Genomic DNA, 13,747 nt, shown 5'->3' with positions numbered 1-13,747 from the left:
TACAAAGAAGTTATTTTATATACTAATTAATACTGAGAAGAAAATGGTACAATTGTCTAGGTATTCATTAGAATGAAAGCAATCATTCTAATCCCAGCACAGCTTTAACTTGCCTTGTGACTTTCAGAATAACAGTATTCATTTCTCACCCATACAATAAAGAAGTTGGACCAGATGATATCTAAAGGTTCTGACAGTTCTAAATATTAATAATACTATATTACTTATATAGCCAGTCTTTCTTTTTTCTAAACTTAAATCAGCGTTTTCCCTAAAAATAGTGGAAAGTTTCTAAAATACATCATGTTTTAGAAAACTAAAGTTTTCTAAGATCTATTTCAGACTAGGAACTGAAAATAGTGATTTCCTTACAAATAAATTGAAGTCCTTTATTTCCCACCAACCATGTTCTTAAGAATATGAAGTATTTTTAAAATTCAGAAATGTATAAAAAACTTAGAAACAGTTATTGAATTGAAAGTAAAACTATAAAAAAATAGTCTTATTTACTTAGTGAGTTGAAGCTTTGTATTAGGAAGTTATTACAATAAAAAATTAGATTACCTATTTTTGGAGGATCAACAATATTTAAAAATACAACTACTTTACTCTGTATAATTCTACAACATAATCGTTAATTCTCCTGAATTGCCAAAACTTATATGCAATTATTTTCACATACCTCTCCAATGAAAGGTTTCATTGACCATTGCAAACATTGAGTTATTAAATAAAATAAAGTCCATAAAAAAAAAAGAAGTCCATGCTTTATAAGTCAGCATTAAATTTCTCACAGAGAAATCAAGAAAAAATATTTCCTATCATAGATAGCTATTAACTGTCTTTGTTACGTCTTACAACTAATATTTCGTAAGTGGGAGCTGCCTTTACAGATGATGCTTGTGCTTTGGCCATTCTTCGAACCAATGCTTCTTGTCTTTTTCTTTGAATTTCTTCAGGAGAATACTTTTTATTTTTCTCTTCTTCCTCTAAAAATTAAACAAAATATAGATATTACTTTTATAGACTATAAAGTCATACTGAATATGAATTTTAATTTTTACTTTTTTATTACCCAGACTTGTCATATTGGTATAACTATTAAATCACACTGAACTACTAAATATGATATTCCACGTACAGATATAGAGCTCTAGGCCAAAAGAAAATCAAGCACTGATCAATCTGTTCTTATTTTATATACCTTTTCACAGTGTGATAGTTATTTGATTAAAACTGTATATTTTAACTTCCTAGCATATAATTCTAGTGAATAAGGACATCTAACGTATATAATCGACAAATGAGTATTTTTTAAAACCTGGGATTTTAAATGTTATATAAACTTTAATAGAAAAGTAGTTGAAATATAATGAATTAAATACAAACATCTCAAATGTATTTTTACTATAAGCTATAAATATTCACACCAACCTCTTTCCTCTATAGAGCTCCAAGATTTTCATTCTAGCCATTGAGGAAAAATGTTTTAAAGTGTTCTAGTGAAATCTATCATGACAATAAACATATAATTCACTGTCAAATGTTTTTATTTGGAGAATACGTTTTATATAAACATTAGAAAATTATTTCAAAAAGAAGAATATCTGAATAAAATCTTCAATTTGAATGTCTTTTTAAGAATACAGAAATGTGAATCATTCTGACATATTCCAATGCAGCATATTTTAGTGTATACTTCAGGGAAATATACTATAAAATAAACAATGTGTTTTAAATTAATGAAAATAATTAAGTCTGATTTTAATAATACATCCAATTCTATCTCTGCAAAATACTGAGTTCTAATAAAATGAATTTAATTCCACAGTATAGTCATTTGGAGCTAAAATATTAGATTATATAATGCTAATAAAAATCAAACTTCAAAATTAGCAAATGTATTTTCTCATTTAAAGGATGTTTTAAAATTAAGACTATCACCTTAAATCATATTTTACATGCCCCTGTATTGGTAAAACTGTTTATGTTGTAAAATCTGCCTCTCATAGAATAAGAATCTGTAGTACTACTGGCAGAAAAGTATTATTTACACTACCATCTAGACAAAGGTTCAGACTTTGTTATAAGACATTTCCCTTGTTAACTAAGGGAGATTATTTGTCCAAAATAAATTATCTGTCTCCCCTTCCTTTCTTGGTATAATTGGAAATGGGAGAGGGTGTTCAGGTTAAGAGATAAATATTTCAGTTAAACTCCCCAGATTACTCTGATGCCTTATTTATTTCCTAAACTAATTATCTCACAGGTTTGTAGCTATTTTTCCTTACAGAAAGACGCTACAAGATACTTTATAATTAGCTTGACTAATTGTCTTAATATTTAGTCTCAAAGCTGAGAAACATAAACTCAGAATACACACACACAGAGTTGCATTGAATTGACCATAAGTTTGGAAGGAAAACAGGTTAGTAATCCATGACAACAGAAAAGAACATAGCTCCCTAAAACTGGTTTTACAATTGGATTGGTGATATTCTTGGAAAATAATTTCAAATGATGTAAATAAGGTCACACCATGAAATTCTGATTTAGAAAGAGTCATCCATTTCTCCCATCAGCCCTTCCTTTAATTCAGTCTTCAATAAAAAACACGGCAAAGTCTCAAACTATTGCAAGGTACAAAGCAAGAGTGGCTCTCCTTAATCTTTATTCTCTTAAAGGAGAGGTCAGCAAAAAAGAAAAAAAAAATCTGTAAAGCGCCAGAAAGTAAACACATTAACCTTTGAAGGCCATATGGTTTCTTGGTGCAACTGCTCACCTCTGTTATTGTAGCATGAAAACAAGCAGACATGGACAATAAAATGATGTGACTGTGTTCAAATAAAACTTTGTTTAGGGACAATGAAATCTGAATTCCATATAAGTTTCAAAGGTCATGAAATATTACTCTTCTCCAGATTTTTTTCAACTACTTAAAATGTGAAAACCATCTTAGCATGCTGGCCGTACAAAAACAGGGTATGGGCTGGATTTGAATAGGCCACGGTTTGCCAAACCCTGCCTCAGAGCAATGAGGCAGTTAAATGGATTTTGTTTCAGAGATATTCCCTGGAGAGCAGCTTGATACTGTAACAAAGTAAAAGAAAGTAGAAACAATAGAAAATACCAAGAAGATTAATGTTAATTAGAAGATTAGGTACTATCAGTAAACTTAGAAAAACTGGTAAGATAAACTGAAAGAGAGATTATCCACCCATAAATAAATGCAGATGGTAGTAGTTTTGGGAAAACGCAAATATTACAGAGATGTAGTATTTAATATAGTTATAACTATATGTAACTAAATTCATGTTGAGAGTGTGGTTCAATTAATTACACTTATTTAAACACAAATTTAAATATTTAAAATTATTATAGATTGACCACAATTTTTAAAGTTTCAAAATATCTAGGCTATAAGGTAGGGAAATATTCATTGTCAATATTGATAAGAATATAAATTGATGTGACTTTTGGGGAAGATTTGGTGATATTCATCAAATTCAAAACATTCTCTTACATCAATTTTTCAATAATTAACATATATGATCACACGAGAACAGAGAAATTTATGTAGAAGTATATTCACTGGAGGATTGTTTGTAATGCAAAACATGCAACCAAACTGAACTTTCCATCAATAGAGAAACATTTAAATAAATCATGGTACATCCGTATAATGACATACTATGCAGTCATTAAAAGGACTGAAGCAAAACTATATGAATAATAGGAAAAGATAGCTATATTAAATGAAGGCAAAACCAAGTTGCCGAATAGAGGGCATACAGTATATAATTCCACCTGATTAAATAAATGTGTAGGTACACACATGATACATACAANTTTAAATAAATCATGGTACATCCGTATAATGACATACTATGCAGTCATTAAAAGGACTGAAGCAAAACTATACGAATAATAGGAAAAGATAGCTATATTAAATGAAGGCAAAACCAAGTTGCCGAATAGAGGGTATACAGTATATAATTCCACCTGATTAAATAAATGTGTAGGTACACACATGATACATACAAACAAACATGCATGCTTTTATATGCAAAGAAAATACTACATGATGTATTTCAAACTGTTAACTGTGGTTTCCCTGAGGAATAGCTGTGAGAAAGAGAAATAGAGAATTTAATTTTTCACTTCAAATTAATCTATTCTGTTTTCTTTCTTTCTTTTTAAACAACTAGCATATTACTGTTACAAGTTAAAAAAAAAAAAGGTGGGATCACTTAAATAGGGAAGCTGTGGCAGTAATGCCAACAAAATCATCATCTAAAATCAAACAGAAAACAATGAGCTAATGTTAAAAGAAGCTAGAAACTCCCTCACCTTATTAGCATTGATCTACATAATAGATAAGAACCCTAACGTTAGCCCCAAGTGAGGAAGACTGATTAAGAAAATCAATAATTACAAGCTAGCATAGTAAATGCTGTAACAGAAGTTAACACTGGATATTGGAGAAACCCAGAGAAAGTGAAGCTAAATTATCTGGGGATAGAAACACTGTGTTTTAAAGGACAAATGGAAAATGGCTAGGCAGATCTGGTATATGCATGTGGGGGCACTATGTTTCTGGGTGAAGGAAACAGCATCTGTAAGAACATGAGGCTGTGAGAAAGAACTGAGCATTAAGAAGTACAAGTAGTTACGCCAGACACAGTCCCTTTTAAAAAACATTACAGTATCAATGNATCTGTAAGAACATGAGGCTGTGAGAAAGAACTGAGCATTAAGAAGTACAAGTAGTTACGCCAGACACAGTCCCTTTTAAAAAACATTACAGTCACAGATTTTCACATTATATTGCATGATATTCACTCAAATACTTACTAAACATCTTCTAAGTGGCAGATGCTGTGGTAGGCCTACGTATTCACAGATAGGACAGACAATAATACTTGCTTGCAAATTATGATAAACCAAATGAAGGAAATAATGGAAAATAACAAAGAAAAGACCTATTTAGATTGTTCAAGGAAGGTCTCTATAAGGAAGTCACACTTAAATTGAGACCTAAGAATAAAAAAGCACCAATCAAAAGATGGGAATGGGGGGGGTGTCAAATGCTGGGAAGTAGTAATTTTAGTTGGGAATAACACAGTCAGAGCTCCTCAACTAGGAAAGAAAACTATTCTGTTTGAGGAACCGAAAGATAGCTAGTGTAGTTGAAGCTTAGGAGGTGAGGTAAAAAAGCAGGCAGACAGAAAAGGAGTGATAACCCAGGGCCTTGTAGATCAGCCTAGAGTTGGAATTTTCTTTGAAAAATGATGGGCCATCACTGAAGGTTGTGGCTAAGCACAGGAATGCCATGTTTGCCTATTTGTTTTTAAAAGATTATTCTGTTTGGAGACTAGAATTGAAAAGGGACTGATAAAAGAACTACAATCTAGTTAAAAAATGTTGGCTTGGATAAGAGTGGTAGCAGTTAAGAGAGAAAAATGGACAATTTTGAGATGTACTTTTTTGAAGTAGAAACAATGGAACTTGATAGAATTGTGGGAAAGGAATCAGAAGAATCCAAAACGACAAGTTGTACTAAGTAAATACAGTTCTAACCATCACAACTAACATTTCTATATCAGATATTATAGTAGCAAATGTGTCTAATTAGAATGCTCTGAATTCTCAAATATCGTTCACCTCAATGTTCTGCAAAACATAGGAGTAAGATTATTCGAGTTTTAAAACAACGAGGTATTTCATAAACACAATCTCATAGCAATATATCTACCAAAAAGTATAATTTTCTAGGAAATAATTCAGAAAACATTCAACAAATATTTATTGAGTACCTACCATATGCTAGTCATTGTATTAAAATATAAGAAAGACTCTAATGCCGTCCTCTGAAAACATAATCACCCACCCTTTGTATATTAGAGCTTAATTATTTCTAAGAGTCACTTTAAGAATTCTAGTTAAGCATCATGATTTTTAAAATTTTGTTACACAAATTCAATATAACAAAGAACTAGTTAGCTACTGTCCAGGTGATAATTTTCGAAGAAAACTATTTTATACATACCTTTTGGAGGTTGTTTCAAAGATTCAGAACGTTTTGCCAAAGACTGCTGTTGAACAGTCTTCCCACAAAATGGGTTGACAGTTTTATTTTTCTCCAAACCCTGTGTAATTTTGGTATCGGAAACTCTTGCTGGTATACAATTTTGATTAAGCTGGGAAAGAATTTGAGAATTTTTCATCTTTGTAAATGTATACTTAGGAAATCGAACTGGTCTGTTAAGGTCACTCTTAGGTCCATCTGTTGTGCTCCTATGGGATAGATGCTGAGTACTTAATTTCTTCTTGTCAGTAGCAGTTTCTGTATTCCTATGATCTGACCTCACATTCAAACTTGAATTTCCTATAAGAACTGATTCAGTACTAGTCACTTGTATTGGAACATCAGTGTTATTACAGGCATAATGTAGATTATCGATCTGATCATTTGAGTTCTTAGAGTATATTGTTAAATTAGTTGTAGCACCTAAAAAGCTTGGAGAATTTCCACAAATTTCTTTTTCCATCTTTACTGGTTTATTTAATTGTGAGCTATTTGTGAAAGATGTATACCCTGAAATGCTGCTCAGATTCAAATGCTTCGATTGCACCAACTGACTTTCTTGTTTAGATGTAGTAAACATAGTTTTGGCTCCATGTTTGGAACTATTATTGATATCAAGTTTACTTTCTGATATCTTGCTGTCCTTTCTAATGTCTTGTTGCTGAGTTAGTCTTTCAATATCATCACATGCTTGGTATAATAAATCATCATCTACATCATCTGCTTCCCAGGTATCCTCTAATTGATGACATGCTTTAACAATTTCATTGGCAAATGATGGATCATTCCAGTCATCAAAGAAAGAACCTAACTTTGATGCATTAGTCTGATTTGGATTAGAAACACTGGTTTCATTGCCCAAAGTTGCAGAGCCAAAAGGATCTATATTAGCAGGTGCTTTAAAAGACTGATTATAAATGGACTTATTTTTTTGTTCATTAGAATATCCTGTGTTCAAAGCTGACTTTTCAGAAATATTTACATCAGAAGTAAATTTAGTGTGCATATCTTCTTTTACTTTTGTCAGATTAGACGCAACTGCACAGTCTTGAATTTCGTCTTGAACAACAGTTTTACTGAAAGATTTCTCAAATTTCATTTTATTTCCAGTGGATGGTAATTTGCTTGGTTTATCGTTTGGATTTAGTGAAAACCCATATTTTCCAGAATCTATTGATTCCTTGTTACGTGTCTTTGAAGGGAGATCCTGTAAAATTTTTGAATCTCTTAACCTGGTATCTAGACTTGTATTCATTCTTGACTTATTTTTATCATTCTTATTGTTGAAGTTATAAATTCCCTTTTGATCAGCAATCTGGGCTGTTTTAGGAGCAGGGAAAGGTTCACACATGTTGACATTTTGCATAACAAAAGGTTCATTACTTAGTAAGTTTTCCCAATCATCCTCAAAATCACTGGTAGTAAATGCATCAAGGTATTTATGAAAAGCTTCTGGCTTCTCAGTATAAGAAGTCACACATGATTTTGTCATTCCAGGAGTGTCTACTTGACAAAAAAGTGATCTTGGGGTTTTATCTGGCAGTTTTTCAGGGACCAGACTTTCATTCATAATTATTTTCTCCTCTTTTAAAGCGCTTTTCTTTTCAAAGGTGGTATTACTCATGTTTAAAAAAGCATCTGACAAATCTTGGCTGAACTGTCCACTACATTTCTGAGTAGAACCATCAAAAATGGCATTAAAGGCTGCTTCAGCATTTTGGTCAAATAGCTTCTGAATGCTATTTTGATCATTTACCACAGACATTCTGGTGTTTTCTTTCATTGGCTTCTTTATTATAGAATTATCTATTTCAGGAACTATATCATGTAATAACTGCATCTGTACATTATCTTTATAATTGCTTAAAGTCTCTGCTTCTGAAATTGTCTGGATAAAATCATGATTTCTTTTGTTTTGCTCTTGAATCACATCTAGCTCTTCCATATTTTTATCAAATTGCTTAGCCAATTTCATAAGTTCTTCCTCTTGATTTTGTGTTTTTAACCTATTGAAAAAATTTTAGAAATTGTAACTAGGAAAAGTTCTAAGAGTCATTATAAATATTCAACTGTTACTTAGCTTTTTAAATATATTAAAACTGAAAATGTTAACACAAGTATTTTAAGTCTAAAATTTTACATGCCAAAACTAAAAAATATAATTTATAGCCATTTTGATACATTTACAAAACCAAAACAGTATTATTAAAAATATTTACTCCACTGAATGTCAGGAAAGCTGAAAAGTTTGAACTTACTTTGTGCAGCTGATTTTTGCTCTTGATTTTCCTTTTGCTACACTGGGAGTACAAGGAATAGCAGTTGCACCAATCCACACGCCTAGCATGGAGTTTGTTGTTGGTTTTTCATCCTTTGGCAGAAGGGAAAAAAAAAGGGATTTACAGACCCCCCCCTCAAAAGAAAAGAAAACTTTAACTATACTGAATTATTTTCCTAAAACAATAAATTCTGGTAAGGTGGTAGTTACTAAACATATTCCAGAACCATGAGAAACTGGAGAATGGCAATAACAAGCTATAAGAAGTTACCCATTTATGTTTCAGGAAATGGAAACATTCAGAATTGGTAATTTCTTATTTTCTAAAAAATTAAGTTTTAAGAATTTAATTAACAAATGCATATTCAACAGTAAAAGCACTTTTTTTTTTCCCAAGAAAAAACTGACTGACTTGGGGAGATACATATGGAATTCTTTCTGTGTCACCCAATTCTCCAAATTTTCCCTATCCTCATTATAATCTTTATCTAAAGTTGGACAATCCACGTTGACCTAAATTGAGAACACTTAAAATTAAACTCAGGACGAGCCAAGAGCAAGGTTAGAACTCTTGCTAAGAATAAGGCAGGGAGGGATAAGAACAAAAATAAGTAGAAAAAGCAGCAAAAGAAGTTTAAGCACTATAGTAGGAAAAGAAGGGCCATTTTAATCCTGGATGTTCTTGCTACTCCTTTCAGTCAGTTGATCATGCAAAAAAATTAGAAAATGAGTTTATTCATTAGTTACAAACCAACAAATCAAATGGTTTAACCATTTTCTACTCTATTTTTGTACTTAGAATGAACATAGTACTTAGAATGAACATAAATATCATTCAATCTAAAAATAATCTTATCACTAGGTTACAGGATACTTGAAAGCATGGACTGATCTTATCATCAGCATCCAGCAAAATGACAGGCATGGAGAAGTTATCAGTTTATATTTATTTATTAGGTTTAGGTGAAAATATCCCTACAACTTGGTACTTTAAAATCCTCAATCAACAAGCAGTTTTCTTAGATGTCCAGCTGAACCTAGATTTTAGCTTCACAAAATACTCCAGTAATCAGTAATTTTACTTTCAGACTCAATATATATTTTCATTTTTGTTTCAACAACAACCTTGAATTTAGGGAAAATATTCTTAATGATTTAATTATGGATCCTTTGTCCATTTACCAAGTATTTTTAAATTCATTCACTTTTTAGAGAATAAAGGTATGACAACTTTATATGTCCAATTTTATATATACAGGGGCCCTATGTATGTTTTTATACTATTTGTGTTATATTTTAAAAATGTCTTTAACAATAATTGCATATTTATTGATTTCCAACTACAATCCAGGTGCTATATAAGGTATCTGAACGCATTACTTCATTTAATCCTAAGAGTATTCTGTGTAGTGTTGTATAAAAATGGTGAAAAAATATACATCCTCAAACAACACTATATGAAAAGTATCCCTCAAGAAACTGAAATGATTGTCCAGGGAAAACGAAAGTGCATATTAAAAAAAAAAAATACCATCTCTGAAAATATCAAGGTGACCTGAATAACTACTTGAGGGGGTAACTCACCTAAAAATAAAAAACATGTACATGTCATTCTGAGAACATGACAATCTTATACTACCAAAGATTTACATGCTTTAAAAGTGCTTAGTTGAAAAGAGTAACATTTAAAAGCAACTAATTTCACTGTATTTTTTTCTTATATACAAGTTACCACCTGCATATTGTTACCATTTCTTGTGAGCTATTATTTCCAGCCCACTTAGGTGAAGGGTCCAGTAATTTAATCAACTATCTTTTTATCACTATTTAAGCTGGCCAGTCCAAACACATTTTATTATGCTTCTTTCATGTGAAACCCACAATTAATGAAGATCTATTGTTAACTTATGAAGTAAATAGTATTATGGCATAAAAGCTAGTTAACTAATGAACCGTATGTAAAATGAATTTCTATGACATGCCAAACATGGAATGTAGAGCTAGTAGTAACAGAGTTGTTTTGACTGTGCTAATTGTAATTTTGGATATTTTGTAGCCACTAAGAAAAACTTTATTTCCTGTCTCCTCCACCTGGATGATGGTAATTCCTTATAACCACAGTTTGGGTCAATGCCATCTATTGTTTATGGTGAACATATAGTCACTATCCAAGTGTATGTCAAGGAAAAAATCCCTTATTTCCTACAGAGAAGACATTGAGCAAAAATTAGATGTTTTCTGAATTTAAATATTGTTAAGTAAGAAAAAAAGAGAGGACAGTAAAGAGGTTCAGAATACAGGCTGCCTTAAACTTGTATTTCTATTTCATTCAAGCAGTACAGGAACTGAAATAAAGAAAAGGAAACTTTTGAAAATGGTTCTATGACAGCAAATTATTTAACTAGCATAATGAACTTTAAAATAATCTTACATTTATAGTGCTCTATGTTTACAAAGAATTTTTATTTAATTTAATCCTCGTGATAGTCCAATGGAGAGAGCAAGACAAGTAATTCTAGTTTATGGTCGAATGAACTAAAGTTCTGAGAGCTTAAGTGACTTGCTTATGGTCACCCAGTATAGGAGGTAGACTGAGAGCTAAATTCAAATCCAGGGTTCTTTCCACTTTTTTGAGTGTTTCTCAATGATCGTATTAGTCTATGAGTATTAAGAAGAGCAATTTCAATGGGGAAAAGTGTGCTATACACAGTAAACAAATACCAATCACAAAAAACTTTAAAAAGTTTAAATTTTTATTGTCTGATTCTATTATTGTAGTAACTTTAAAAATAATGCCATATATTGTTAAACAATATTAAAAACAAAATAAATACAAAGCTCTAGTCAAAAATCATTACTCTAAAAAAATTAAAATATAAGATATAAGGTTAGGAAAATATATATTGCCAATTATACATTATGTTCCTTTTTTCAAAACATACATTTCAGTAGTACAAAAGGTAAAAGTAACCTCTGGTGCTCTATTTTCAGAAAAGAGAATTGTAAAAGACAAAACATTTTTCATACATGGGCCTAGTGGCATAGTTTTCAGTTTTAAGATAAACTATAAAACTAGTGATATTTACCTGAGGAGCAATGCGATTAACAATATGTGAGATTTCATCACTATCTGTGGTGTAAATCTGTTTTTTTCTTCCTTTACCTAAAGAACAAAGACATTTCTATAAATGGTAAACAACGTAATTAAAAAACTTAATTTTTAAAAATAGCAGTCACTTCTTAGGAAACAATTTTAATTAGCATGGCTTAGATCACACGCCTACCCTAACAATCACTTAAGATTCTCAAAAAACATGTTGTGTAGAAGTTCGATTACCCCACCGAAATTCTATAGTTAAATCTATAGTTAAATCCTAATCATTTACCAAATATCTACCCAGATAGAAATATTAATAGTAAATTACCTAACTGTTTTGTCATTGGAGAATTTTGATCCCAAAAGATATCATTCTGTCCATCTGGATCATTAGGAGAACTGAAGGCAGATGACAAGAAATCCATTTTCAGTACTCTCTTTGGTGTTTCATATCTTTCTACATAAAATAAGATTAAAAAACAATTGTTGCATTTTACTTTACTTCACTTCCTAATACCCCAATGTCACATATCCTTTAGATTACTTTTTATAGTCCAATTATAAAATTTTCTCCCAGAGATATTACTTTAATAACTGAAATGTTTCACATAAAAATCCTTGTAATACTTAACAAATTTGACACTGTAAATATCAAGTATTTTAAGATAACCCAGTAGCTCTATGACTGTATAATACTGTATAATCTAGTCACTCCATCATTACCACTGGAACTTGGAGGCTTTGGGAACCACCTTAATTTATACATACATTTCGAAAATCAAAAAGCTCCCAGCAGAAACTTCAGTAAGAGTCTGTTTAGCCCCTTTTCATCAACTCTATCCAACTTACACTAATTACTTCAAAAACTTTTAGGGACCCATTTCCTGTTAAGTTTTGTCCAGTATCGCTTTTAAATTTCTACAAACATTTGTTTTTGTTCATTCCAGAATTGCTTTATGGGAGTAAACTAAAGACAAGTAAGGTAACAAAAGTCGTTATTTAAAGAACACACTTTAAGAAAGAGCTTTTGTGTGAATTTCAGTTCCTACCAGGATTTACTAGAAATCTTTAAAAAAAGAGAACACCAAAAACTGACCAGAATGAAATATTCAGGGCCCCTTAGTTTCCTACTTTGAGGGACATCATACACAGGAACATCCGGTTTATTCGTAATGAAGTGAGAAATCCCCCAAACTCTGAGGATGATAGAGATAGCTATAGCTTTTTATACGATCCCTTCACTAAAGCTAGTAAGGGCAAAAAGTTTGGCGGGGGGGTGGGAATGGAGGAGCCCGGGGAACAATTCCCCTGGGAATAAGGAGAAGGCAACAAGTCTATCAGATAGTTTTCTTTGCTCTGCCACTGCTGCTGACTGGAGCAGTCTAGAAATAACTGCCCTCCTTCCCTCAAACAGGTATATCACAGGGCCTATTCCTACAGCAAGGGCAACAAGTGGGTGGTCAGACAACGTGGCAGAGCTCAAATTCGTAGACTAAAACCATGGGGGTAGTGGCATCGTGTTCCTTTCGGACTCACGAGGGGAGAAGCCCAGAGAAAGAAAACACTTCGGACTCCACCCCCACCCGCACCCTAAGATTCCCCATTGCAAGCGGGGCTGTGGGGCTGCAGCGCTTAAGCCCGGAGAGGCCGCGTTGCCGACGTCTCACCCTCGGGGTTACTTTTACTGCACGAAGCGGCTGCTGGAGGCTGCTCTTGTTGCAGCACGGACCGGGGAGACGTGTCTCCGGCCCTGCGGGGCCCTGAGCCGCGGGCCGACCTCAGCCGCCTCTTCCCTGGCTCGACCATCGAGCTGCATTCCTCAGCCGCCGGAGCTTTGCGCGGCGTGTTCTTCAGGCCAGGGCTGTCCCCATGTTTCCTTCGCCGACTCATTGCCTCCAGCCCCCCTCCACCAGCCCCTTCTCCTTTCACATTTTGCAACGGGAGGAGTAAGGCAATGGAACTACAAGCAGGACTCGGCGCCAACGGCCGCCGCCATTTTGGCCGATGGGGCGCTTGAAAGAGGCAGCTATTGATTGGCTGCGTCTGGACTAGGGGCGGAGCGGTCAGGGCGCCACCGGAGCGCGCTTCCGCAGCCCGCGTCCAAGTTCGCCGGGCTCTGCTCAGACTCATCCGGATTGGAAGCGATAAGGGGGCTAGTGAGCTGGTGACAGTAGTTGAGTAAGAGTATGTGAGGTGGAAAGCAAATTGAATCCACTGGCATCTTTTTACTGAATTTACAGCTGGAGTTACACACTACTCGGATTTAGATAATTGTGGGTTTTAG

General features: G+C 33.2%; 1 protein-coding gene across 2 annotated transcripts; it reads right to left on the bottom strand.

Annotated features, from left to right (window-relative positions):
• Positions 1–514: 514 nt before the first annotated feature.
• ETAA1 (ETAA1 activator of ATR kinase) lies at positions 515–13,472 on the bottom strand. 2 transcript variants are annotated; one of them, XM_002917740.4, is made up of 6 exons: positions 13,131–13,472; positions 11,792–11,920; positions 11,453–11,529; positions 8,347–8,459; positions 6,050–8,094; positions 515–989 (listed from the first exon to the last, which is right to left on the bottom strand). In XM_002917740.4, exons 1-6 carry the CDS (start codon positions 13,351–13,353, stop codon positions 835–837), a joined length of 2,742 nt encoding a protein of 913 aa, XP_002917786.2. In that variant the 5' UTR covers positions 13,354–13,472; the 3' UTR covers positions 515–834. The 2 variants fall into 2 exon arrangements, with proteins under 2 accessions (XP_002917786.2, XP_034515125.1); XM_034659234.1 differs by having other exon boundaries at positions 11,797–11,920; positions 13,131–13,148.
• Positions 13,473–13,747: the final 275 nt, after the last annotated feature.

This window comes from Ailuropoda melanoleuca, chromosome 4 (genome assembly GCF_002007445.2).
Source record: "Ailuropoda melanoleuca isolate Jingjing chromosome 4, ASM200744v2, whole genome shotgun sequence".
Taxonomy (NCBI): domain Eukaryota; kingdom Metazoa; phylum Chordata; class Mammalia; order Carnivora; family Ursidae; genus Ailuropoda; species Ailuropoda melanoleuca.
This window is presented reverse-complemented; position numbering and strand designations above follow the sequence as displayed.

Bases quoted from the DNA above. Each gene is read 5' to 3' on its own strand.
- ETAA1 (XM_002917740.4), bottom strand. From the start codon at position 13,353: ATGAGTCGGCGAAGGAAACATGGGGACAGCCCTGGCCTGAAGAACACG. The intron at 11,921-13,130 runs GTGAGACGTCGG...TATTTTATGTAG, and splicing joins CAGTAAAAGTAACCCCGAGG to AAAGATATGAAACACCAAAG. The intron at 11,530-11,791 runs GTAATTTACTAT...TTTGTTCTTTAG, and splicing joins TCCAATGACAAAACAGTTAG to GTAAAGGAAGAAAAAAACAG.